Genomic DNA, 27274 nt, shown 5'->3' with positions numbered 1-27274 from the left:
CAATTCAATTCAATTCAATTCAATTCAATTCAATTCAATTCAATTCAATTCAAATTTTGCATGTGATATTTCATTGGAAACGTTCGAAAAAAATTGTATGTGTAGTAAAAATATTGTTGAATCTTTTCAAAATAATTAATTATAAAAGATAAATAAAAAATGGTTAAAAAATGAATGAAATTATTAAAGAAATAAATAAGTAAGAATGAGGGAAGAACAGGGAGTGTTCCGTCCCGCCTCCTTGGTTCCGCCTCCATCCTGTTCCGCCCGTTCCTGTACGTTCTTTCTTTCGTTCGTTCGTGAGCGTGCGCCAATGCGCTCATCAATCGCACCGGAACGATTGAAGGACCGTTTTCGAATCAGTCTCGTACCGTATGTGCGTCGTGTCACATGTCTACGCGGATCGCACGACTTACACACGCACACGTGTAATCGGGCCCTAAGCGCACGCGACACAAAACATCTGATTATTTATTTCTCTTGTTCCTTTCTGTTATTATTTATTCGGCTATTTCGTTTTTCGGTGTTACGACTAATTTGTTATAACGCACACTAATTGTTTACAAGTTTTCGGTTCGGTCGGACGGTCGGTCGGTCGGTCGTTCGTTCGTTCGTTCGTTCGTTCGGTCGTTTGGTTGTTTGGTCGTTCGGTTGTTCGGTCGTTCGGTCGTTCGCGGTGACGTACGTATTAGAGGCGAACGCAACGCGGCTCGGCTAATTCGCGGAATCGGCGAGTGAATCATCAGAGTCGCGATGCCAAGTGCAATCGGAGACATGTGAAAGCGACCAACATCAACAATAGGTTCGTTTCGTTTCTTTGCCCTTTTACTCTTATTTTCTTATTTTCTCACACCATGTACTTTGTTTGGATCTCGTGGTACGTTGAAACATTGGCACAACTTTTCTCCTTAAGGATCATTATCCTGTTGTTTTAAAGGAAAATTTTAAATATGATATGAGATCTGAGTCATATTTAGATAGGTGTTTAAGACATGAAAAAATAAACAACAGGTCCATATTCAATTATCATTATATTCATTATATTATTCTTAAACAAAACAATAAGTAATATAATAATAATAAACTAATATAATTATAAGTCTATAAAAAATAAAGAATTGATGAAAAATTATTAAATAAAAATGGCGTACTTCCGGATTGTCCGAAGGCGGTGTTTGTTTCTATCATTTATTACAAAATATAAGTATAGATTTTAGCCTCCAAAACCTAGAACACATTCAATGCTAATTGATTTGCGAAAATAATTTTAAAAATAGATAACATACTACATAATACATAAAACACAGTTGCATAATCGAAATAAAAATATATTAACAGAAAACAAATAACACTTTACATAATTATTAAATTTATTGCTAATAACTTATAATGTTATTTGAGGCAGCAGCAACGCAACACACTTAAAAACGCCTTATTCACGTTTAGATAATGTTTCCATGGAAAGTACGCATGTACAACAAAAATTTGTTGCGATAAAACTTAAAATAAATAACGCACAAATCAACGTAGAAAGTGTTATGCAGTTTTCGCATTTTTTATGCTCGTTTCTTTAATATATAATTAGACAGCTTACGGTGACAATTCAAGAACGAACTAAAGTTTCTACGGCTAACAGACTATTAAATAAGATCAATGAGGTGCCGAAAGTCCAAATGAAAATAAGTTTCTTACTCGTTCAACCGCGAACAAACAAATTTCATTCCTCAAATACACTTTATATTTGTAAGAAAATACCTAATAAAATGATTAGAATTTAATTATTAGTTAATCAGAATAAAAATGATTAAGATTTTTGAGGTACTGTTTTTCACTTAATATTTCAAACACCTTACGTGTATGTTAAATGGTAATGTAATTATTTCAAGATCTCGATTATTTCATAGAGAGACACACCATATAAATAGTAAATTGTAATGAAATTTCATTTAATTATTTGTTACCGTCAAGATGATATTTATGGAAAATTTGATAGAAAACCACAGAAACCTTATATAAAAGGCATCCTTTCATTTTTGCTTAGACATAACGTGGGGATAAGAATGGTCAGGAAATTTGTAAATTATTACAGACGGTAATGGGTCAGCTAGGATTATAAAAACAAAGTAAAAAGATAAGGATTAGGAGATAAGGGATCAGTGGCCGTGTTTGCTCGTGTTTGGCCGTGTTTGCCCGTGTTTGGCCGTGTCCAACACTTAACATTTAAAAAAATATGTTCGAAATATGTTATGTGTTTGAAACGATTTGTAACGATTTGAGCGTATATGAATTTGTAATTTATTTTTACTAGCATTTTTCTGGGTTGTTATCAATGAACTTATCACATCACGTCCTATATATTCAAAATGGAACTTGATACTAGACTATTTTTAGATTTCGTCAGAGAACAGCAGAACTTGAAACATAAAATAATCGTAATAAAGTATTCGTTCTTCGTTCCTGTGACCGATATGCCGATATAGTGACCGATATGCCGATATACCGATATCTGGTCGTCGCAAATTTGAGTCGAGTATTTTTACAAATCGATGGAAATAAGTCGAAAACAGGAAGTGTCTGAAATATTTGCGCGACAACTCGAGGTCGATCCCACAATCAATTTGGACTTTTCGATTGCAGCTCCTCTGGATAGCTCCGTTAAAAACAAGAGAACAGGCGGCGATGGCGATCTTCTGAAACGATCGAGTTCGGTAACGTTCCTTCAATTTTTCAATACCGTTTTTCTTTTCTGGTCGAAAGCAACCAACCAACATCTATGCATCTGCCAGTGTGTTTAACCGCCTGCAACGTTTCCGAAGAAGCGTGGCCCAAAGCGACGATGAACGAACATCATGCTCCAGGTAACCAATCATGTCACCATCGAATCAATCCACACAAACTTTTGTATTAAATCCTTTTTCTAGGCTACAACAACAGTGAAATCTATAGATTGTTGGAGGCTATTACTGTTGACATCCAGAAGGAACATCCCGGTGAACTCGTGCGAACTTGCAGTCCTTATTTTCTTTGCTCCGCTATTCCCGGTCATTGGCGATCCAACAAGGCCCTTCCGGTCGCCTTCAAGGTAAGACCAGTGCATTCTCGAACAGAATAGAAATCAAACGCGATCTGTCTATTTTGTCAAACAGGTGGTGGCTGTTGGGGAAATCAGTGACGGGACTGAAGTGTTGGTTCATGCGGGGAACGACGAAAATTACCACGCAGAGATGAGAAACTTCAAAGCGGAGATGAAGAATCAAGTGGCACGTTTTAACGACCTTCGATTCGTCGGTAGAAGTGGGAGAGGTAATTTCTCAATATCTTTTATTACCTATAGTTAATAAAATTTCAAAGAGAAAATATGTATATTCATTCGTACTGATAGACAAAAAATAAGCAGAATCGATCGTATTTTGGTCAATTCAGCCGAGTTGAGTGCGGTTTTTCTTGTTGACATTTCACCAAACTGTGAAATCGTATATTAAGTGGCTTTTTTGTTACTCTGCGGTCAATCGCTTCGCGGCCGCCGCCGTCGCAGCCGTCGCCGCCGTCGTAGCCGCCAACAATTTTTACATTGTCTCTGATATATATTATATTATATTATATATTGTGGAGGAGGAAAGTACGGTCGCAGTGCGGTATCGTCCGTCTCCGTGTCCCCGTGTCCCCGTGTCCCCGTTTTGGTCAATCAATTAACGACACCCAACCAATCAACCAACCAACCAACCAACCAACCAACCTCTTTTGTGTTACAACATTGCGAGTGCCCGAAGAGAATGAAAAATACCGAAGAAATGCGACACAGTAAATGTCATGTAAAACTGTATGTTTTATTGCTTCGAGCGGCGCGAGAAAACGCAACGCGAAATTAATTTTGCGACCGCATGTCATCAACACAAGACACTTTGACGTTAAACGTTAAACGTTAAACATTAAACGTTAAACGTTCTCGAATTGTTTTATTCCTTGAACGTTTTATTATCTTTTCATATATCGACTCTCGCACAAATTTAAATTTTACGACAAGGTGTCGTCAATTGTAATAATAGTAATAATAATAATAAATTGGATGGAACATCGATGATAATAAATAGGAAAGATTTCGACGAGTAATTAAGATTAAAGAAAGAGGAAAAACTAACTGGCAACAAAACGACGCGGTCCAACATATGTGTTTGTCCATTGTGCCGCCTAATTAAATTCCCGCACGGTCCATTATGTCCGAACGTCGACGACCGAATTCGAAATATTATTATCTGTTCATCTTTATTATTCTCGCACCGACCGAATAATAGATTCAGAGTTCCAATGAGTTGGTTATGGAGATCGTGTAACGGTTCCAAATTCGAATAAGCCGCATTTCTATGAAACGAACTTCGTTTTTCTTGATCATCATTTTGAACGCCACTACCGTCATTCGATTCGCTTATCTTATCTGTTCTATTCGTTTATATAAAAATTTATGAAAACCACATCCAGTATATTTTCCTCAAACACCGACAATTTGTCGATAAACTTCTTTCGATATGTTGTTACAGGAAAATCATTTTCTCTGACAATCATCATAAAAACGGACCCAATTCAAGTAGCGACCTACAACAAAGCAATTAAAGTGACCGTCGATGGACCGAGAGAACCGAGATCCAAGCAAAGTAAGTGGCTTACAGAAATATTTTCAGTCGATCAGTCAGTCAGTCAGTGTTTTCGGTACACATGTTCGGGACACAACAGAAACCACATGTCGTCGTCATGAAACGAACACATGTTTTTCTCTCACATACACAAAAGAACAAATAAATATATATGTATGTATATATTATATATATATATATATATATATATATATATATATACACATATATTTTTTTTTCTACTATACCTATACGTAAAGGCAATTAGGGACAGAAGCCAATTGTGGTTTTTGCACCCCAAAACCTAAACTCAAAATATGTTTCGGTAAATTGGTGCAATTTTCATCACGCAACTCAACTCAACTCACTCACCAACCAACCAATTAACCAACCAACCAACCAACCAACCAACCAACCAACCAACCAACCAACCAACCAACCAACCAACCAACCAGCCTACCAACTGTTATAATATTTCTGATTATCTATCTATCTATTCACTATTCGTTACGTACAGATTATTTATTTAAAAAGAACCACACATTGAAGCATTGATTGAATAAAAAGAGAAAAAGAGAAAAAGCAAGCAAGAGCAACAACAAACGACGCATCGGCAGATCAGAATGATAAAAATTTAATTAACAATTGCGGCGGCTCGCATAAATCACATTTCTGGTACACACATGTCACAATATTAATTTAAATATATAAAGTTAATTTAAATGTTTATATTATTAATAAAAACAAATATTTTGGAAATTCGCCTGCTTCAACCGCAGTCCACAGTTCGGCGTGCGGTGGTATTTGTCATTAAAGTATTAAATATATATAAATTTATGGTGAACGAGCTAACGAACAGTCGAACAAACAAACGAACAAATAAACGAATAAACGAATAAACGGACAATTTTTTAACAGAGCCGATGATTTATTTCGATTTGTTTAGTTGTTTTTCAATATGAACAACCGAGAAAGACACTGATAACAACAACAGCACCGCTTCCTCTCCCATAAACCGTGGGAAAAAATTTATAATATTTCATGGTGAAAGTGAGATACACTTATCCAATGTAAGTGGAGAGTGGGGAGCGGGGTGTGATTATCGCACACTCTCGAATCTTTGTTTTGTCATTCTTTTAAATTAATTTATTTGTATTGTCGTCAAATTGGAGTTCAACATCATTTCAAATGGAGTGAAACGAGAAACGAGAAACGAGAAACGGGAAACGGGAAACGGGAAACGTTGGGATTCGCGTCAGCTAACTATTAATTTACCTCGCGAAATGTATGTTTTTCGATAGCGTAATATTAATTCTCCGGGACAATCGACATATTCGAAACGCTTTCGTTGTTGTAGTAATTTTAATTTGGCGATTAAATCTGGTCCCATACATAACGACCGACCGATTGTGGAAGGGGTCGTCGCTTTTTCGACGCACGCACAATAAATAATGCATCTGCATCCAGTGCAAAAGTAATCACGGCATAAATTTTACAGAATTAATTTGCGCTATTTAAAAATTTAATTATTAATGTCCGACCATAACTTATTATTACGTCCGCCCGATTTTGTTTAATATTTAATTGGATTTGGTGCGTAATTAGCCGTTTGCGCTAAAACTACGTCATATAAAAAATTTTACAAATCTGCCATAAATAATAATAAAATAAGCTAATTCGATTTCTGTTTCGTTCTACTAGTAAGTTATAGTAATAAATGATGCATCGGTCAACGTTTATCGATTGAAAGAAAAAAACGAAGAATTCGTTTAGAGTAAGTAATAAATAAAATAGATAAGTGCATCGTACACCGTATACCAATTTGTCGAATAGAGTGCACGCACAAAATTGACGGGGATAGGGGATAGAGTAGATGCAATCACTGACAAATGCGTCAGATTAGTAATTTACAAATCCGCTATTGCTGCAATTACGGGCTCATTATTCCGTAAGTAATTACCCATTTAGGCAACTGAAATCATCGCTACCGATTCCGAAACTCTCGACATCATAACCATCATCATCAACATCATCATCGGTATTATTATCTAGCTCGCGCCTTTATTAAAATCCACCAGCGTTTCTGCATAATTAATCGATCTCTCTTTGCATCTAATCCAATCAGCTGTCCGCAACTTGATGGTACAACATTTCGATATTTTGGATTTTGGCATTTGTGGCTTGGATAAAATGTGATTGTGAAACTGATAAAACTAAAAAAAAAGAAAGAAATGGACGGAGGACTGGCGAGTGGTCAAGAATCATTTGATCAGACCATTTGATCCAACCATTCGGTTTGTGTGTCTGTATGTCTGTATGTCTGTGTGCAAGTGACCCCTGTCCGTTCTGTCTGTTACGTCGACGTTCGCAATCAACCAACCCCCATTTCCTCAATCGACCCCTCTCTCCAAAATCAAAACCCAAACGCACAATGATCCAAATTTACTCGACAACTTGGTGTTATAAAGAAAATTTAAAATTAACCTTGTGGTCAATTGTTAACAAACACATCGATAAAACGTCAAACGAAATTGATTTTATTATATTATATTATAATAACGATAAAAGTTACGAAACCTCAAGAACGGAGCGCGAGGAAGAGAAATAGAAATTTTGGATCAGTGTGGATTTGTGCGTAGCAGTTAGATGGTTGGTTGTTTGGGTTGAAATGGAACGAGCAAAAGGGTAGGCAGCAATCGTAGCGTCGTCGGCGTCGCTCTGCCCGGCTTAATTAGGCCAAATCATTAACAGATGTTCGGTGCACGCAAAATTGCGCAAATAATTTACCATTACAGACCGGACCGGATATGGATATGGCCCGAACTGCCCAGGAAACTATTCCATCGGTTTCCGTTTCACTCTCGGATCTCTATTCCTATCCTATTCCCGTTCCCGTTCCCATTCCCATTGCCATACCCGTTCTCATAATAATATTTTTTTATAACTAATGAAACTACTGTTTGCTACTGCTTCGAAGAAAGAAATCCAATACTAATTGACACACAACACACAACTCGAAACTCGCTCGGCTCACGCTATAAAACTGGTTCATCTAGTCTAGAAATAAAAAAATCGAACCCTCAGATTCTATTTGTTCATATTGTTCGTATAATTATGCTTACATTAAGAAGTAGTAAGTAAGTACTAAGAGTGTTGAAATCGTTTTGATTCAATTATTTGAAATAGTAGAACAGAGTGGAGGGAGTTTATTGGTCGTTTATCGGTTAATAATGCAGGTGCGTGCTAATTGCACATTGCGATTGATGTTTTATAGATTGTGTTCAATTTCGACATAGCACACAATTTCCTGACTCCCCATTTCCTGTTGTCCCTATTTCGAATTTACATTCGGCACGAATCCATAATCAAATTTTCATCTCACACTGCACTACTTTCTGCATTTATTTATTGGTTTCCCGTTTTGTCGTTTTGTACAGCGGGACAGAATACGCCGTACAGGATAATGCAACGACCTACGCTCGACGGACCATACACGTTCAAGGATTTGGATCCTTCGTTCAAACACCGGCTGAACTCGTCGCAGAGCAGCGATGGATCTCAGAACTCGTACAAACACGAATCGCCAGGTAAATAATTCCATTTATTTACTTATATATTTGTCGTCGATAGAAACGGGACGTCCGGTATTTTAATACGGCATAACCGAATCATGATGGATGATGAACGGTTATTCAACCGTACTGTATAAATGAAATATTTCACTGGAATGAAGAAGAAAAACTTGTTGAAATTATGAATATGAATCGTTTGAGAAAATGAATGAATACCGTGGGGAGGGCACTAAAAACACCAGCGACCGAAACTCAATCCGTTGAGAGCAGCAAGCAAGCAAGCAAGCAAGCAAGCAAGCAAGCAAGCAAGCAGGCAGGCAGGCAAGCAAGCAAGCAAGCAAACAAGCAAGCAAGCAAGCAAGCAGGCAGGCAGGCAAGCAAGCAAGAAAGCAGGCAATCAGGCAAACAGGCAAACAGGCAAGCAGCAAGCAGACAAGCAGACAAGCAACAAGCTACGCGATCTGATCCGTTACCGATGGATGTAATGTTAGATACATTTGCCGCTTCGGTGGTTCCCAATCACTCATGCATTTTTATCAATTGACGTCGAGTCGACTGCCACCAACATGACAATGGTATTTCATCCGTTTCAAATCACCCTCAAAACTGTTACCTGATGAAAAAACTACCAACAAACATACGACATGCACAAACTTAACTAATTCAACTAATGTTGAATTCAAATAGGAAATCGAATATCTGTAAGCGTAGAAAAAGATTATATGCTTCACGAATCGAGACTTTCCATTTTCATGCTCGGCAGACAAAACTTATTTATAATATTTTCGTTGCGCAAATTAATCGCTCGCCCATTCGGTTGAAAAAATCTCGCAATCGATTTCGATTTTAATCCAAGTGGTGTTTCCGGTGTAAGTACCGACTGAAAGTGAAGAAAAAACTGGTGCATGTATTAATGTCACGCACGATTCAGTTCTATAATTCTTCACAGCGTTAATAACGAAACGAAGAGTTGGTGGAGAGCGCTGGAGGAAGGTGTAATTCAGTTGTTGTCTCTGCTGAAGAGACATAATAGAAAAATGTCTATTATGTTCAAACAACAATTTATTTTTTGTTGGCTCCGAGTCAGATCGAGAATCGATGTCGTAACAAAAAGATCTACGACGCGACGGGAAGAATCAATGAATGAATGGTGGCTCGATATAAACTATTATTTTTATGAAAACAGTGCCGTACTTGAAATATTTCTTCGACCATAACCACTGACCTAAAAATTTCCGATAGGATCGAAATGGAAAAAAATTGTTTGAAATCCGCCTCTGTGCGACGATATAGAGTTAAGATTCAACAGGTTGAAACAGCAGTTCAGCTCGTCTCGACAATTTCAATCCTCCTTCAATTTACGTCTCATTAGATCGAACCGAAGAACAATAAGACTCGATCTAAACCTATAATCAACCGAAGGCAATTTACTCTCGGTAGCACTCTACTTCAAAACGTGCCAATTTCCACATTATTATTATCATTCACATTCTTTTTCATGCCCTACTGCTTGCTACCGACTGACCACAAACAAAATCCAATTTTCATTCCCAATTTTATCAATCATTTTATTTAGTTCTTCTAACTATAGAAAATGTCATTTCCTTCTATCGAAAATTGTTCGATGAAAAATGAAGATTCAATCGTCGACGGAATTTAGAAGGTAATTTTCTAATTTAACGGTCGGCTCGTTGCAAGATATTAAGTATTTATTATTCTCACACGAAAACATGAACACGAACGAAATCGGAGCCGTGAAAAATGAAATATGAAATAGGAATAAATTTTTGTTGCATGTTTCGCAGGAAAACAGTTTAGTCATGGGAAAAGAAATTTCTGTTGAAATGCCATGGTCACATTTAAAATATCTACACTTAAATTTAAGGGATTCACGGGAAACCCCACAATATTATTCTTATTTAATTAAACAACGAATAAAAGAAACGTTATTTCGGTGTTGATATAAAATTTAAATATGAAAACGGTTAAGTTTGCACCGTTGGAACGAGCACAAGTTGCAGCAACACCGCAATCTGTTGCTGACACCGCGATAATTGGCCCATTTTGACACTCCACCTTCTCTTCCTGTTTATTCCTTCTCTCCTTCCTCTTTTCCCTCCCATCCTCCTCCTCTTCTCGTTCTTTCCTTGTGTTAGTTAATAAACTTATTAAACTGTCACCGTGTTTGTTACACTCTCCTTCATAATTACTCTCATAATCCTCTAATCAATTTACTTGAAATACCTACACATTATAAGCGGAAAATTGAATTTTTAAAGAAATAAAGAATATTAAGAGAAATATAATTATTAAATTTTCATTTAATATGGACACAACAAGGGCACCTAGAAAAACCGTACCAAAAATCCCTTTCGTAAACGGTACATCAAAGAGATGACACAGAAGAGACCGCCACATGTGGAACGTCCGTTAATAATAAATACCGTAAATCGTTTTCTCTTATCACTGCTCTTTCTGTTCGATTGTGTTTTGTGTAACTAATAATATTATAATCCCACCGAAACAGAACAGTTTTATTTCAAGAACGTACCGACCGGCCGACCGACCGACCGATCGACCGTCCGAACAATTGTATAAACATTTTTATCGTTGCTTCGTGCTTCCGTTTCGAGGAAAAACTATAATTAATATATTATAAAATTTTAAACATACATGATTCAAACGATTTTACTGCAACTTTACCAAGAATAATAAAATACCTATAATGAAAACAGAAAAGAAATATCAAATCGTGATTCAGCAAAAAAACTGGATGGATTTACCGGTTGATTAACATTCAACTTGGGTTTGCAGTAAATGACACGTTAATATTGTATGTAAATATACTTTGTTGTGCTGCAGGTATTATTAGTTGGACAAAAGTGGACCAAATAGGTATCTGCTGGTCCTTGACTCGATTCTCCACATTTCTCAAATTCGTGGTGGTCGCAGCAAATTTCGTTCTACCTACATCGAAGTCCTAACAGACGACAAATTGAGAAAACGCCTTGATAATTGAGACCCATCAACCTCTGGTATTCGTTGATCGTTAAATTTATGTGCACCTTGATGACGATGAATTTATAATCATACGGACATTTTTCTATTATCAATATAAAATTAAAATATTCGTGAACGTGACAAACGTCATTTGAAAGAAGTTGTTTGCATTATTCGTCCGGAATTTCCGATTGTAGATACTACAGCGCCTAAACATATTAGACTTACGTACACACGAACAGTTTCCAGGTAGACCAAACGATCGAATCTTTCGTCATTGCTTCGCTCGCTCAAGGTCGAAAACGATGAGAAATTTTTAAAAAGTTCGCCGCCCGTTCTCTCGTCGATGTCACTGCTCTTCTTTTTCATTTTCCCTTCATTGAAAACGGGAAAGAATACGCAGAAAATCGCATAAACTATTTATCTAACTGTATTTAGTAAGGTTCGGAGTCGGCAAAGATAATTACAGACCAACTGACCGATCCGCCGAAATTATCCAGAAAATTGCGGGTGAACAATCATGTTTCCGGTATGGCTTATTATGTTTTGGTCGGAGAAAGAAAAATTACGAAAATTATCCGCATCGTTTCGAATTACGGTCCGAATTTAATATGATTCGATTAGCAGTGCAACGTTCGCGTTGAGTCGCGAAACGAAAAAATTGCAACTTCCTTCTCAAGAAGGAACTCGAAAAGGGCTACAAAATAAAAGAGGTTTGTTACTTTAAAGGTTTCTTTAAGTATCCGTTTACTAAATCGGTACCGTTCCCATGAAATTCTATCCCGTTTTATCCTTTTTCTCACATTTATAATTATTTAATGTTTTAGAGAAGGTATGGTATGGTATACCTACCATAATCATTTAAATTATTTAATATTGCGTGTAATTTGAATGTTTAAATTAAATGAGCCCTTGCCAAGGGAGTTTATGTTACACACACACACACACACACACACACACACACACACACACACACACACACACACACACACACACACACACATATATATATATATATATATATATATATATATATATATATATATATATATATATATATATATATATATGTGTCCAGTCAATTAATGATATGAATTACCTTACCATTAACATTCTCAATCGACGTGTTTACTTAAATGTTCCGGGGAAAAAATAATTCCCCATTGTTTTTCCCACAGCTGTTACATAAAAACTGGCTAGTAAACGATAAACATTAATTATTTATTAATTTAATTTAATGTTTAAAAGGCGGCATCTACTTATACTATTTAAATAATTGATTTAAAAATAATTATATTTATGATTAAACGATACATTACGAAACATTATTTTTTTATTTTCCTGCGTTGAATGTATGATTTGATCTTATTCAGAGGAACCTTGTGGTCCTGGCAGCGGTTATTGTCCTCCTCCTACTTGGTCCGATTATAACAACTCATACTCGGCTTATCAACCTCCTGCGGGATACGCGGATCATCATCCCGATTCGTCGACACTCCATCACATCCCTACAGGTAACTTTTGTTTTTATAATAATTGTTTATAATTAACTTTAATTAAAAATTTTAATTTTAATATACGTATAATTAATTCCAATATGCAAAATTGTTAGCGGGTAGGTTCTAATTAATATTAATTTTTCACAAAAGTGACACACGCTTCGTAATATGATCGAAAATTCCAACCCAACGCGATTAGATTACCGTAAAAAAACAGCCGACCGCAAACATTTTATCGCAACAAAAATTATGCGATCGAAGAATGTGAATAATTTTCGATAATTCTGTTGAAAAAGACGTAAAAATAAGCACACAATAAACGTATTTTCTAGACGATTAATTATCTTTCCCGTTTTTTCCTTGATTTAATAATAATCGCGTTGACGTCAATGTTGAAACGTCGTAATTAATAATATAGGGCCATCTAGCGGTAAAATATCAAACGTCTGTCAACATTTTACCGACACCTAACGTGAAACTGTGGAAACGGCATTACCGTAAAGTAAACTGTATTTATTTTAATTTTTGAAAAGCCTAAAAGCCTTTGATCCTACTGAATTTTGAGAGAGACATCTCTCCAAATTTAAGTCGGATCAAACGCTTTTCGATTGGTATAATTTTATTGCTACATTAAATTTTTTAGTGATATCCGATTTGACATCGTCCGGCGAATACATAACAACAAGCCTGACGTCGCCACCTCCTCCTACAACGAGCATCAACAGCATAAAACCGACGGACATGGACCCAATGCGTTATCCACCTGACAACTCGTACTGGCCGTCGTCTTGGGCGCCCGCCCCTTCTTACACAGCCACCCCCAACTACTACAATAACCAGCAGTTCATCCAGAGTCATCACCACCACCAACCGTTGATGTTGGGCCCATTTGCAACGTCGAGAGCACTAGACTATCCGCAGAGCGGTGTCGAATTGCAAAATCAAACACAAGACCAGAATCGAGTGGAGAGTGAGAGACCACCTCCCCAAAGTGCGGACACTTCGTTGGAGGGAGTGTGGCGACCCTACTGATAAACTATCAGTATCTTGAACTAGGTTACATGTCACACACACTCTTTGCCAAACTACAACGTTAATTTGTAATCTAATGTATATTTTTTTATATTGAATGCGTATTTTTCGTTTGTTTTGTTTTGTGTTTGTATATTCTTATGCTCACCTTTATATATCAATTTTTTTTCTCCAATTATTGTTTACTTACAATATCACAGAAAATGAATCTACAAATTGTCAATTGAATTAATAATAATCTGTAACTGTACTATATAAACATATCAAAATCTTTGTGATTGTACTTTTACTGAAATTATTTATACTATTCTAGCAAATTATATCTATTAAATAAATAAATGACTTAATTACTTAATTAATTATGTCCTTAAATCGTGTTTCATCTGGTGTGTATTACATTAACAATGTCACTTAACGGGAATGGTGTCGAAATAACATTCAAATAAATAAACAGTAACAGTATTTATTTTTAGAAATCCTGAAAAATCCTAGAACTAATCAAAATGGATTGTGTTTCATTAACGCGTTATTTGTGCTTGCTTAGGCATTACCCCGAACAATTCAACACTGTCGTACTGTTTCAGCAAATGTCAACAAGTTAATTAATTAATAACAATAATAATAAAAATAGTAATAGTGAGAAATAAGTGGTGCTTACAAATTTCCATGTTAAGAAAAAAGACTGAAGTTTGCAAACACCATAATACATGTTCAGTTTCATCCATCACAGAACAAATACATCACAAACAGAACAACGTAAAAATCGAGCGTAAAATTTGAAAAATTGAACCATTCCATTTCATGGTATATCATATTCCATTCCAATTAACAATATGCAACACATAAAAATGAGTGTTGTGGTCAATTTCCAAAATTTAAAACCGTCATCCAACGTTGTTTGTGCAATCACAATAAATAATTATTAAATGAACAATCGTTACAAATAAATAAAGAACAATATATCCACAACGAATGAACGCACCCTCATTACATTACATCATATATCATAACAACCAGAATCCAAAGGTTTATTATCCAATAACAAAATAAGGACAAGTGAATATCAACAAACCAATCACATTATTTTTCGGCCTGCGCAAGCACCTTTTTGAGCACATCCTTGAAATTACTTATCGCAGCGTTAAGAGATAACTTCAATCCTTTACTGACCGGCAACAAAGGATAATCCGGCTTGGACGGATCAGTGTCGCTGCAGAACCGCTCCAACCGATTGCACAACAGCTTCCCGTGCTCTGAGAAATGCATCAAAATTTCTTCCTTGAAGATATCGAGCGGTGACTGGAGCATTTCGGTCATTGACTGCACCAATTTGAGCACGACCAATTCGTTATAAGTGCGGGAGTTTTCGTAGCCCTGCTGCGTGTCCGTTTGCTTCTCGTAACCCGCCTCGTTGTAATAGGGCTCCGCCACCAAAATCAGACCCTGAATCGACACGATCAGCTGGAGCAAAGTGCTGTTCGGTCCCCAAACTTCAGTGCCTCGACCCATCCACGTGCCCAACAACGAGACACAAACCTTCCCCTCAACATACAAATTAGGATTGAGTCTCTCCGAACTGTAGCTTATGTAATGAACCAACGGCGGCGACCTTGGATAGTTCTGGCTCAGTTGGATGTCGAACAAAAAGAGGCCGTCCTCGTAGGGCGTTTTGGCCGGTCCACGAATCATTACCGACAAAAGATCCAACCGGCTGCTATATGATCTCACCCAAACTCCCGGTGGGAGCGATTCCTGCAGCAACTTCAGCTCCTTATTGATAGCTTTCATCAGTGATTTCAGATCTTGCGCCTCAAACTTGCTTGCGCAATAATGATGGAGGGGTGACGGGTCGTCCAGCATTCTGTAGCCTTCAGCGTGTGCGTCCGCCATAGATGATTGTTCTTTCGCCGACCCGGGCGGAGTCGGTGGCAGAGTCATCTTCAACGGATTAGGCAATTGTGTGTCTTCAGGGGTTGAGGGCATACTTGTCGGCCAGGGAGTGCTGCTCATCGGCGGTGTCGTAATGTTAGTTGATGCTTTCGTCATTACACTCAACGCTTGAACACCGCCAATCCTACTAATTATCTCCGCGTATGCCAAATCCATACGTATTTTGAGCATGGATAGCAATTCTATGCAGAGATTCTCCTGTGTTATTTCGAAATTACTTTCCGCGGACGGCGTTGTAACAGTACTCGTATTATTATCTTTGTCTTTATTAGTCGAATCGTCTTTCTTTTCGATTTCGGCGTTCATCCTGTGCTCCAGTTTTATCAGCTTATTAATGTTTTCCTTTTCGGCTATTTTAGCCGTGCTTCTCGGCAGCGAAGGAACTTGACCAGTTTCGGTGTTAAACAAACGACCCCGCAACTCTACTCCCAAGTTTCGTGCCTTCTCCTTCGCCTGCATCAAAAGTGTCTGGAAATGTTTGCTCTTTAGACTAAAGAAGGATGTGCCCAGTAGTTTGTCCAAATAACTGGAGTTGTCGTAAATGAGTAAAAGATCCTTCAAAAACTGTAAAAAAATTGCTATACTTTAACAAAGAACAAGTGAATAAAAATACTTGCCGAAAAATTATCTGCAATGGTGTGTTGCCGAAAAGCCTCCCTGAGAAATAATATGCGACTCCTGACGAAATCCAGTCGTGCAGCCATGTTTTGAAGGGCAGTTTCTTCACCGGCGTCCCCTGCATACGATTCCACGCTTTCGGTCTCCCACGAGTCGATGTGGACGCGTCCGAAGCTGGATGTGCCGTCTTCGTCGTCTGATGAATCGGAAAAATCCAATTCGTCGGAATCGGGAATCAGTTCTATATTTTGCGGCCAACAGTCCTCCAAGGTGTGATCGAGCCACATTACTTTTACGTACCCCTAAAAAATAAATAAGTAAACGGGGTCGAATGATTTATACAATTGTATAAAACCATACTTCTACACAACTGTCAATGACTTTTCCCATTTTATCCGGTTGTGTTGGTTTTGCCTTAACGATACTTCCGGGTCTGAAAGCGAACTTTGGATGTTTCTTTAAATCGTAAACGGACATTTCAGTGATGGAAACATCCATAGGCTGATTCATTTCCTTGGAGTATTCAAACCATTTGACCGTCGTCGTCCTCTCCAAATAATCAACAGACTGTATAACGCCATACATCTCGGGCTTGTCTTCTTCCAATTTTTTGTGATCGTGAACGACCCACTCTCCAGGAAAGAATTCGTGATCGTCCAATGAAATGGAGTAGTAGAGCTGCGTGGAAGGAACATCTTTTTCGACGGTGCCATCCTGCCATACTACCGTAACCTTCGACTCTACATATACCACTTCAACCGCCAAAGTGTTGCCTGGCACGAGTTCTCTCGGTTTCGGCGGATAATGACGGCGATTGTGTTTGGTTGTACCGCTAATCGGCGACGACGTACTTATACAATCCTCTTCGTCGGACAGTTCGCCTTCCTCTGTCCACCAATCTTCATCGGCTGCAAACTCCTCCGACTGTGTTTCTGATGGTGGCGGCGAGTATGGCGAAACAGGGGCGCGCATCTTTGGTATCCTACTAACCGACCTAAAATGGTCTCCTTAACAAACAAACAAAAATAAATCAGTTGACGTACGTTTTGTTGTTGCATCCGCCAACCACATGTCTAACTTTGACTCCACCCCCATTGCCCGTCTCCGCTCTGCACATCTGAGCCATCTTCCTGCTCCATTGCTTCTTAGTCAGTAGCACATCGCTGACGCCCAGCTTCAATAATTTCCGCTCATTCAATTCGAGACAAGTGTCACTCGGCCGTTCCAAAACTTTCAAACGTTTAACGTCGTCGGCGACCACTTCAGCAAAATGAGTGGTATCGCCGCACCAAGCTACTTCAACGACCACATCTTCAACTGCCTGGATGGTGAAACGTTGTCTTGACTGAGCACCGCGCTTGATGCATCGAGATCGACGCAACCAGTGTGGCTGGTCCAAATTGGCAGGCACGCATATCTACAATCAATTAGATTAGCGTCCAAAACGTTAATACAATTTCTTTATTACAAATTGAATTTTATATAATATTAAAATCAGTCCATATTCATTAAACACACACCCTATATACAATTGCATCCATGTTTGAAATCCACTAGTAATTCTAGTAAAAAAAGCTGAATGACAAAAACATGTTGAAAAAAAATTACGAAAAAAGGAAAATTTGATGCAAAATTCTTACCACTTCTTGCCCTGGATAATACATGTCAAATCCAACTCGGTTCCTCTTTGCCAGCCAGTAATCCTCCAACTCGTGATTGATACTTGTTAAAACTTCCACTATGGATCCACATTTTGATTGCATTGTAATCAACTGTTCCACATTCTAAGTCCATATAAAACAAAGGGCAGATTAATGATATGAATTTCAAGTTCTGTAAATAAAGACGTAAATGTTACCTCAATCCTGCCAAATTTATCATCGAGACAGACAGCATCCTCAACTTGAAAGGGTCTCAACCCCTGCAACCTATCACTGGCAACATGTTCGATTATTTTATCAGTTCCCACAATTTGTAAAGTAGCCAATTGCTTAGTTTCTTTGCAATATCCTCTTTGTGTTTCTTTTCCCTTCACCAAGCGCCTGACAATATCGCCCGGAATAATGCTCCTGTTCATCAACCGAACCTTATTCTGATTCCAGACCTGTTCCCGGCAACTGGTGCTCCACACCACCCTGATCTGGCCCTTTTGCAGTGCATTGAAGTCGTCTACATCCGACGAACCCTCATACGAATCTTGAACGACACCGAATGTGACGCGTTTTCGTTTGTTCAATTTGTAAACGATGTCGTTCGCATAGAACTCTTTGACCGCGGTCTTTTCACCCGCACCGCTCATCGTCAGACCTGAAACGTGGGATTTTGCATGGATCGTTCGCCTATTTCAAATTGATGTTTGTTTTTTTTTCGTCGGTGACGTTTCTACGGCGCATTCACACAACACCACCTAATAACACTAAAACTACTACTGGAAAAATGATTGCATAAATCATAAAAAACTACTTACTGTTTAACTAACGAAATTCAGTCGCATCTTCTATAATTTTGATAGAAAATTGCATTTTCGACAAATTAAAATCTGACAATTTTGATGTTTAATATTCGAATTGTGTGACGTACCTGAAAAGACAAGTTTACACGACACACGAAAACACTCGTAAACGAGATTGCCTATATGTCAGAACACGTAAATTCGTAGTAATGAATTGATATAATATACAGATTGAAATACATTTGACTTGTCGACTCGTGACTGAATATGAAACAGAATATTTAATACCTTTAGTAAACAATAAATATTTGGTTTTGTCGCGTTTAGCACGTAGCTCGTCTTCATAAAGCGAATTTCTGTGAGAATTTTTATTGGAAATTAAGATATTAACCTACTGCCTATAGACACGATTTCATTGAGATATATTTCTAATATGAAAAAAGAACTTAACTTTTAGATTCTTATATACCCTAAAAATATTTCTTTTTACTGAATCCAAATTTAAACATAGCATTAGAACGAATATGCACAGTTATTAATTCGTATTCGCATAAGTTTACCATATTTACATCGTATACCAGCAAGCACTTGTAAAGCGTATTATCTGCAAGAGTGGGACAAACTTATATACAGTATAATAGTGGTCATTATTATAGCAACTTTTTAAAATATTAAATGATTTAACTATAACTCTTTTATTTAATGTGATCTGTTAAAATAATATTAATTTACTATTGTTGTTTTAGATAGTATTATAAAAACTACTTTTTTCTTAACTGAGCTGGATATGAATATAGAAAGAGGATTTTTAATGATTAAACCTATGTTATTTAATTTATCACTAACACTTCGTATAATATCTATGATGAATTAATTCATTTAAATTTGTGAAATATTTATGTCGAATAGGGTTGATGTTTGAAGCTTGCGACGGGTAAGACGAAAACATCGATGCTTTGGTCTTTTAACCAATCCCTCACAATTTTGGATTTGTGTTTGGAATCGTTTTCGTGTTGAAACACATTTAAACTTCTTGTGTAGTTTCGTCTCTATAGCACGTTCTTAAAATTAAATTTAGACTCACCACTACACATTGGTCGTCCCCAGTGTTCTGTGATGTAATGAATGAATTTTCACATTATTAGTAGAAATCAAGGTTTTTCTTGTAGTTGTTAAACTAATTTCAGCAATTGATGATAAGATTGGATTACTTTTTGACATGAGTACAGTTGACATGACCAATTTCACCAAATTTTTTTATAATATGCGAAACGATTATCTTACGTAGTGGTCAACTCTTGGTCATTCATCTCTTCTTATTTCTCTCGTACTTGCTAACGCCGAATTATATTTTTTCTTGCACTTTTCTTCTCCTTCTTATAATAAAAAAAAAACCACAGAGAAGAATGAAGGAGCATAAAATAAAAAGTTACTATAATAACCAATTGGATAGTAGACAGAACACTAATCGAAAAAACATTAAACGTTATAGGTACTGGCATCTAATTCAAGTAATACAACTGACTTTTTTAATAAATTTTACGAGTTGCTATAATGTATATAAATTTGTCTACAACCTTTATTTAATACGCGTCTATCATATACATATATGTAAAAATATAATACAATGTCTCACCAACGATATGCAGCGTAGATACACAAAAAAATTTACGCGAGAAATTCGATAACTTGAAATGTCACAATGAAAACATCAAAAATCACAGTGTCAATTTTTCCATTTTTTTTTTAAATTTCTACATTCTCGTACAAAAAAAATGGAGGAAAAACCAAGAAAGTTTATGATTTGTGGCTTGTTTGTCAACAGTGGTTTTCAAATGTGCAAATTTCTTGTTAATAAATTGCACAATTCGTATCCGCAACATTTTTCCATACCGATTGTTAGAGGAATGCTGGATGTACAGTGGGATGAGTACATACTGAAGGTATATTTAAGTAGAAAATAGAGATACTTTAAGTTTTTTAGAGTAATTCGAATGCGATGAGCACATTTGGTCGGTATATTTTTGTTTTTCGATTTGTGATTTTATTTAAACTAACATCCATACATCTGTCAATACAACATTTGAGTATTTTGTGGTCAAGCAGCTCGAGATAGAAAAATAATAAATAAATAAATAAATAAATAAATAAATAAATAAATAAATGATAAAAAGAAGAAAAAGCTTAAATTTTTTTGGGAAAATTAGTTGAATTATAAAAAAACTTGAACTAAAATCATAAATCGAAAATAACAAATATACAAATAATCTAATAAAAAGTAGAAAATAGTAAGTATTTCTAAAATTGAAATTTGTAACGTTTTAAATGTTATTGTAACGAAATCCACTGAGATATGATATTTTTTAGATGAAGCGAAAATTGGGCGAAAACTTGTGGTGTTTAACTGGAAACGTTGTAGTTTTCTTGAATGACGAATTCGTTGGAGACGAAACTACACTTATTAGTTTTTTAGCAAGCACATATAAAATAAATCTTACTTTTAACTGGCATGAAATAGGAATTTGTGCTTTAAAAAATCATCTCTTAAGCATCACCGACAAATGCGTATGACATTTATTAATAATATATATTGAGTAAAAGAAATGATAAGAAAGTATTGCTTTCAGAGGCAAATGGTATATTTTACAGTGACTATCAACAGGAAAAACGTTGGTACAATGCTATTTGAATTGTACAACGACTTGGTTCCAATAACATGTCAAAATTTCTTGAGAAAATGTGAATCTAAAACTAACGAGGGTTATCGAAATAAGCAAATACACAGGTAAGAAATAATTGAAAACAGTAAACAATTAGCAATGTAATATAATAAATTTAGGGTAGTGAAGCACAGTTTTATTCAATGCGGAGGCTTCTCTTGGCCGAGAATGAACCAACGTTGTGAAAATTATTTCGTTTCCCACGACAAACGTGGCATTTTGGGCATGTGCAACAAACAGCGACACAACAACAACACTTCGCAATTCTACATCACTTTGGAACCCACATTTTGGATGGATCGTCGGTTCGTTGCGTTTGGGTATTAAACATAAAGCTGTTTATTCAACCTCTTTTATGTCTTTTCAACTTATCTCAGACAATTGATACAAGGCAATCACGTTCTGAAGAAAATCGAACAGGTGGCGACGAAGAAAGAATCTCCACTTCCGGAGATTTTAATCATCCGCAGTGGCGAGTACAAAGTGGAAGCAGGCAAATACGAATCGGAATTGTACCAAAAAGAAACGATCGAAGATTTCATGGAAACTAGTGAAAACGATCTTGACAACATATTTTCGGAACCACCCTCCTGCATCAACATTAGCAAAAAGCAACACGGATTTTATGGATTGAACACGGACGTCGTCAAGCACAAACTTGAGTTGCAATCGATATTTTCTAGCTACATGGCAAGAATTTTGAAAAGACAAAGTATGTTATCATCATTTTCACACATGTAGGTAGCAATGATTTATTTGTGTTTAAGGTTTGGGCGAAGGAGAGGAACACAGCTTCGACTTAGAGGCCTTTAAAATTAATCGTATGGTGAACGATCAGAGTAATTCAAGTGAATATTCTTCGCTACTTACATTATGATTTATGTTATATTAAATAATAATATATTATTTTTGTTTAATTTATACGTTTACACAGTCCGATGGTGAAAGATCATTTATAAAAACACCAAGATGACAATCTAAATATGAATAAACCGTTGTGTCTTTCATGAATTTTTCCCCAGTACTGACCCAGTAAATCGTTTTGTTTCCGCATTAGAGTGGTGAATGAGATCATCGACAACAACTACCGAATACGTGTTTTACCATCCCATATTATCATTCTTATTCTCTTTTGAGTGCAGACGTGATGTTGTTTAAACTATAAAAGCCATCCATCTTGACACTTTACACGACGACATCGATGCATCAACCCACAAAAAGCCCAAACTTCTGTTTAACTAACGGACCATTATTTAGATATCGTATCAATCAAGTGCAAATCGGATAAATGAACTGACCAGACCTTGCATTGATATAATCCGGCATTGAAGTGAAAGCCAAACAAACATTTACGACATAGAACTTGAACTTGTGCAACATTACATCATTACACTCGACTCTTATACACTTTCGCTTTTATATCTTTCTTTATTTTATTTCATTGATTAAATTGCTATTCGAAATATCTATTGCATATTTAAAAAACGCTTCCTTTTTTGTAGATTATCAAAATTATCAAAATGCATTTGTTATTGCATTAACATAATTAACCAAAATGTTATTAACAGAAAATGTTTACTTAAGATGTATAAAAGTATAATATCAATAACAATTAAGATTATTTAAAGAAAAAATAACAATAAAATGTGGAATGAGAACTCCTTTAAAAGTACATTACATCAATTAACTGATGACATAATCACATAATGGTAATAAACCTTTCCCATTTTGAATTATTTCTATAGTTTAAGACCAGTCGAACATAATTTTTACAATTCAAAATGGGTTGTAAAAATAGTTGAATTTGCATTTTGGTTTAACATAAACTGGACATCGCGAAAGTCGAAGCAAATTACTCCAGCACATTCTTTGATCGTTGAAAAACATGCAATCTGCATTACACAATATTTTTTTTATTGTGAAACTAAGTGCAAGTTGAATTTGCAAAAATATTAAAATGAAAACGGTTATAAAACTTAAGTTTCACGCACGGTGCAGTCGTTAAGTTCCATTTTTCTGTTGTTTCTTTTTAACGGTTTTAGCCGAATTAGATCTCATGGGCGGAAAATAAATTATTATGATTATGATTATGATTTAATCCTCCAAATTTATGACGACTCGACGGCGGATATTTTTTAACCGTTAATCCTTAAGCAGAAACTATGTTCATTAGAAGTGCATAAATTAAACGACCATAAACCATCTGGCAATTGCGTTATATATTATCTAATTTATTACCAAATTAACTAAAAACCATCGAACAATTCGTACACACGGAATGCAAAATAAAAATAAGAGAGACAAGAACCGAAACAGGTTAAAACCGTTAAAATAACGTTCAACGTTGCAACCAACCACTTCAATTGTGTTTCTCGACTTGTCTTATTTTCTTAAAAGTTGCATTGTCAGTGTGGATTCAATACTGTGTTAACAGGTCCGAATTTGACATCCGATTTTGGGTCAAGAACAAAATACATGTTTTGAAAGACGATATACATAAACTACACATATCCAATACGGATCTGTGTTTCGTTTTCTAATCGGGAGATTAATTAAAACAATTAAAACACATTAGGTATTTCTGCGAATCATCGTGCAAGCGAAAAAAAGATTTTTTTATCCGTTTTGGCGATATCCTTTATGGAAATGAAATGGACAATGCGTGTCGTCCCATGTCCCGAAATTTATTTATCTTACAACCAACGACACATTGGAATTCGATTTGAATTATTATTTCGACCCGATTTTATTAATGCAATCTGTGACTCGAATCGACACAATACGTTAATTTTGAAGTGCGTTTGTTTATTTTTTTAATGCTTTAATAAACTGCTTAATGCTGCTTGATATGATACTTAAACAAATTTATGTACATAAATGCTAGTCATGTGGCAGAAATCATTTTTTGACCGTATTCAGACCAACTAGTTAGAATCATTTATAAAGTAGTATTAATTTAGACTCACAAAAGTTACAATGCTTACAAAAGCTGTTAGCATAAATACTATTTTATAAAATAAATATTAGGTTTGTTTTAAAAAATACTTTTAAAAATATGCAAATTCATTGAACTTGGGGCCAACTTATGCTATGCATTTACGACATATCTGTCCATTCATAAAACTCACCTATTTAAAGAACCGCTTGAAACTTGAATGTCAGATCCTCATCAAGACGATTGATCGAAAATGATTGAATATCATCGAATTTTATCAAGAAAAAGGTTCACGTTACCCTGTATATATGCATATATACATATGTTAACGAGCGAACGAACCAACGAACGAACGAACGAACGAACGAACGAATGAACAAACGATGTGAATTAATTCGGCACGTTTTGTTACGGTTTTAGCTTTAAGAAGACATAATTTTCTACGCTTGACAAGAGGAACGTTTTCTTCTCGTCTTAATCTGATTTTCTGCCGGAGTTTAATCACCTTCTTTTGACTTTTGTATAACGTTAATTAATGCGTGTGTCCAATTTAACATAAATCATCTTAATAAGAAGGAAGAACTAACAAACAAACAATTATCTGATTTAGTTGTCGAAGTCAAATTAAATAATAACATAAATAACGGTATCGATGCACATTCGAGATTAAATGTATGCATTTTTTTGGGATTCGTCTCGATAGCGGTGCGAATCATCGCTTTTGTCCTTGGTACGCAAAAACGAGTTTTCGACAAGATGGAACATTGAACTTGACCGCACACATTTTCGGACTCGACCTAACCCACAAACAAAAATTTAGGTACACATACATGTGTGTGTATCTATGTATATATAAGATTAGGTACACATACAACATGACCCAAATTTATATATTCATTGGATGTTGTTGTTCACATTGATTGGTACAGGCCATAAATGTTTTCAAAAATTAATAGAAACAATTATTGTATTATCATACAATTGTTGATTTGAGTCTTGAGTCTTGAGTCTATGTATATTTAAAAATTGATTTTTAAGGAAAAAGTAACGAATTTGATTTTTTTAAATTAATAATTCGAAATTGTGACGGATTTTTGCAGCTCGACCCAAATAAATACGATTTAAATGTAAATTGGTCGCGTTCATTTTAATTTCAAATCGCTTATAACTGTTTTGGATTGTGCAAATCTTATTCCACTACTAAATAATCAATTTTTTGATGAGATTTTAACAAAACAAATATTTTTGACTGTAAATAATAGTGGAATGAAAAAAAATTTACATTTTGAATTGTTTCAAGGTTGATGGCATTTTGCGTTTCCCACATTTAAATACAGGAAGGAAGTTTTATAATTTCTATGATGACATCTATGATATAAATCGTTCTGTTCATTTTCGTAAACGAGACCCGACACAAAACTAATATTTAAATTGATCCATTTTTTACGAAATTTGTTTAATGTTTAATTATGTAAAAGATTCATGTCAAAGTCAGTGACTTGAACGATGGAGTAAACAAGAATCACAAATTTAATTAATATTATCTACATGTTAAAAAGTACGTACGGTAAATTTATGAAGAAAAACCCAAATGTACCATTAACTGTGGCTACTGGCTACAAATTATAAAACAAACATACAAAATATTTTGGTAATTTTTTAAAATTAAATTAAGTAATTACCAGTTTGTATAAAAATCTATTAAAATTTTGTTAATTATAGAAGATAAGTCGATTAATTTTCCAAACAAAAGGATGGAAGTGTCCTTTAACCGTCCTTGAAAGAAAAAGAAACAAAACGTCGGGGGATTTCCGAAAAACTAAAATAGGTTTGCAATAAGAAACGGATGAAAGAGAAGAAGCAAGAGGCCGAAGAAGCAGGAAAGAAGTGGGGATTCGTATAAGTATATCGGCCAGTTTGCGAATCTTTGGTTTCGTTTCGCAACTGTCACATCTTTGCAACCGTTGCTCAAAAATCATCACTCGCGACTTTTTTAATTTTACTCATTTCGAATTATATGTGTTTGCGTTGCGCGTTCGTTTAATATTTATTCGTAAAACCTGAGGTGAGTTATACAGATTTTATTTTTTGTTTAATTTTTTATTTATTAATTAATTTAAAAATATTAAACGGTTCTTTGAAATACTACTTTGAAATAATGACCAGATCTAATTGTATGTTGCTTGGTTATTGAACCTAATTAAGTCAGATTGTTGGTTCGTACCTTTGGCAATCGGTCTATCTATTCCAAGATAAAAGCTTACGCATCTTTTAGGCATTTGTGTAATGGATTTGAATTAATAATTACAGTTAAACTGTTTTAATTTTTTCAAGTGTAAATGATCAAAAAAAGAGATAGAAAGATAAATTGTTTCATCCGTAAAGGAAAGACATTTTTACATTCGACAAACATGATAATGAAATGATATATTATTAGCATTATTTAATAAGGTAATAAATGCAATATTTAAGTCGCTGATAAATAGCGAGTCGTTCGCATTAGCTTTGAATTGTCGCATTTAATAAATGCGTAGATGCTACACACGCACAAAGATGCAGAACCGGTGAATAATAGCCCAGTCTTTAAACTCTCGTATGTAATAAATTATTCCCTCTATAAATATAATTACAATTTATTTTTTGACGCAAAACAAAAATTTCAATCAAACTACTTCGCTTCTAAATATAGATAGATAGGCGAAACCTAAAGAGCTAAAAAATAGATAGAGAAGTAGCTTGTTCGAGGAAACACGATTTACAATTGTGCCAACATTACAAACACAAAAACACAATATATAACCACTATGTATGTATGTATCCAGCATGTTTAGCAACTGACAGCGAAATACTATTCCTACCGTTTACATC

General features: G+C 35.6%; 3 protein-coding genes across 6 annotated transcripts; 2 read left to right on the top strand and 1 right to left on the bottom strand.

Moving 5' to 3' along the window:
• Positions 1-357: 357 nt before the first annotated feature.
• LOC109596966 (runt-related transcription factor 3) lies at positions 358-14091 on the top strand. 2 transcript variants are annotated; one of them, XM_049962047.1, is made up of 8 exons: positions 360-802; positions 2638-2858; positions 2922-3082; positions 3147-3303; positions 4536-4649; positions 8066-8215; positions 12574-12714; positions 13343-14091. In XM_049962047.1, exons 2-8 carry the CDS (start codon positions 2774-2776, stop codon positions 13729-13731), a joined length of 1197 nt encoding a protein of 398 aa, XP_049818004.1. In that variant the 5' UTR covers positions 360-802; positions 2638-2773; the 3' UTR covers positions 13732-14091. The 2 variants fall into 2 exon arrangements, with proteins under 2 accessions (XP_049818005.1, XP_049818004.1); XM_049962048.1 differs by lacking the exon at positions 8066-8215 and having other exon boundaries at positions 358-802.
• Positions 14092-14178: 87 nt separating this feature from the next.
• LOC109596965 ((E3-independent) E2 ubiquitin-conjugating enzyme UBE2O) lies at positions 14179-18664 on the bottom strand. 3 transcript variants are annotated; one of them, XM_049962045.1, is made up of 6 exons: positions 18158-18664; positions 17940-18083; positions 17343-17716; positions 16660-17284; positions 16299-16601; positions 14179-16245 (listed from the first exon to the last, which is right to left on the bottom strand). In XM_049962045.1, the coding sequence occupies exons 1-6, from the start codon at positions 18596-18598 to the stop codon at positions 14812-14814; spliced, it is 3321 nt and encodes a 1106-aa protein (XP_049818002.1). In that variant the 5' UTR covers positions 18599-18664; the 3' UTR covers positions 14179-14811. The 3 variants fall into 3 exon arrangements, with proteins under 3 accessions (XP_049818002.1, XP_019868134.1, XP_049818003.1); XM_020012575.2 differs by having other exon boundaries at positions 16660-17293; positions 18158-18663; XM_049962046.1 differs by having other exon boundaries at positions 16660-17281; positions 18158-18663.
• A 1808-nt stretch (positions 18665-20472) lies between these two features.
• On the top strand, positions 20473-22388 carry LOC109596947 (probable inactive peptidyl-prolyl cis-trans isomerase-like 6). Its single transcript, XM_020012553.2, has 6 exons — positions 20473-20694; positions 21119-21316; positions 21379-21536; positions 21591-21791; positions 21849-22183; positions 22239-22388. Exons 1-6 carry the CDS (start codon positions 20527-20529, stop codon positions 22346-22348), a joined length of 1170 nt encoding a protein of 389 aa, XP_019868112.1. The 5' UTR covers positions 20473-20526; the 3' UTR covers positions 22349-22388.
• Positions 22389-27274: the final 4886 nt, after the last annotated feature.

The sequence above is a fragment of the Aethina tumida genome, chromosome 1, assembly GCF_024364675.1.
Source record: "Aethina tumida isolate Nest 87 chromosome 1, icAetTumi1.1, whole genome shotgun sequence".
Lineage (NCBI taxonomy): Eukaryota > Metazoa > Arthropoda > Insecta > Coleoptera > Nitidulidae > Aethina > Aethina tumida.
The sequence above is the reverse complement of the archived record's forward strand: the minus strand, read 5'-3'. Positions and strand labels throughout refer to the sequence as shown.

What these genes read in the sequence shown, in the direction of transcription:
- LOC109596966 (XM_049962047.1), top strand. Translation starts at nt 2,774, where the DNA reads ATGCATCTGCCAGTGTGTTTAACCGCCTGCAACGTTTCCGAAGAAGCG. An exon ending in GAACGAACATCATGCTCCAG is followed by an intron (nt 2,859 to 2,921) that starts GTAACCAATCAT and finishes TCCTTTTTCTAG; the next exon opens with GCTACAACAACAGTGAAATC. An exon ending in GTACAAACACGAATCGCCAG is followed by an intron (nt 8,216 to 12,573) that starts GTAAATAATTCC and finishes GATCTTATTCAG; the next exon opens with AGGAACCTTGTGGTCCTGGC.
- LOC109596965 (XM_020012575.2), bottom strand. Translation starts at nt 18,598, where the DNA reads ATGAGCGGTGCGGGTGAAAAGACCGCGGTCAAAGAGTTCTATGCGAAC. An exon ending in ATAAATTTGGCAGGATTGAG is followed by an intron (nt 18,084 to 18,157) that starts GTAACATTTACG and finishes ATATGGACTTAG; the next exon opens with AATGTGGAACAGTTGATTAC. An exon ending in GGCGGATGCAACAACAAAAC is followed by an intron (nt 17,294 to 17,342) that starts GTACGTCAACTG and finishes AGACCATTTTAG; the next exon opens with GTCGGTTAGTAGGATACCAA.
- LOC109596947 (XM_020012553.2), top strand. Translation starts at nt 20,527, where the DNA reads ATGGAGGAAAAACCAAGAAAGTTTATGATTTGTGGCTTGTTTGTCAAC. An exon ending in CGAAATAAGCAAATACACAG is followed by an intron (nt 21,537 to 21,590) that starts GTAAGAAATAAT and finishes TAATAAATTTAG; the next exon opens with GGTAGTGAAGCACAGTTTTA. An exon ending in AAGAATTTTGAAAAGACAAA is followed by an intron (nt 22,184 to 22,238) that starts GTATGTTATCAT and finishes TTTGTGTTTAAG; the next exon opens with GTTTGGGCGAAGGAGAGGAA.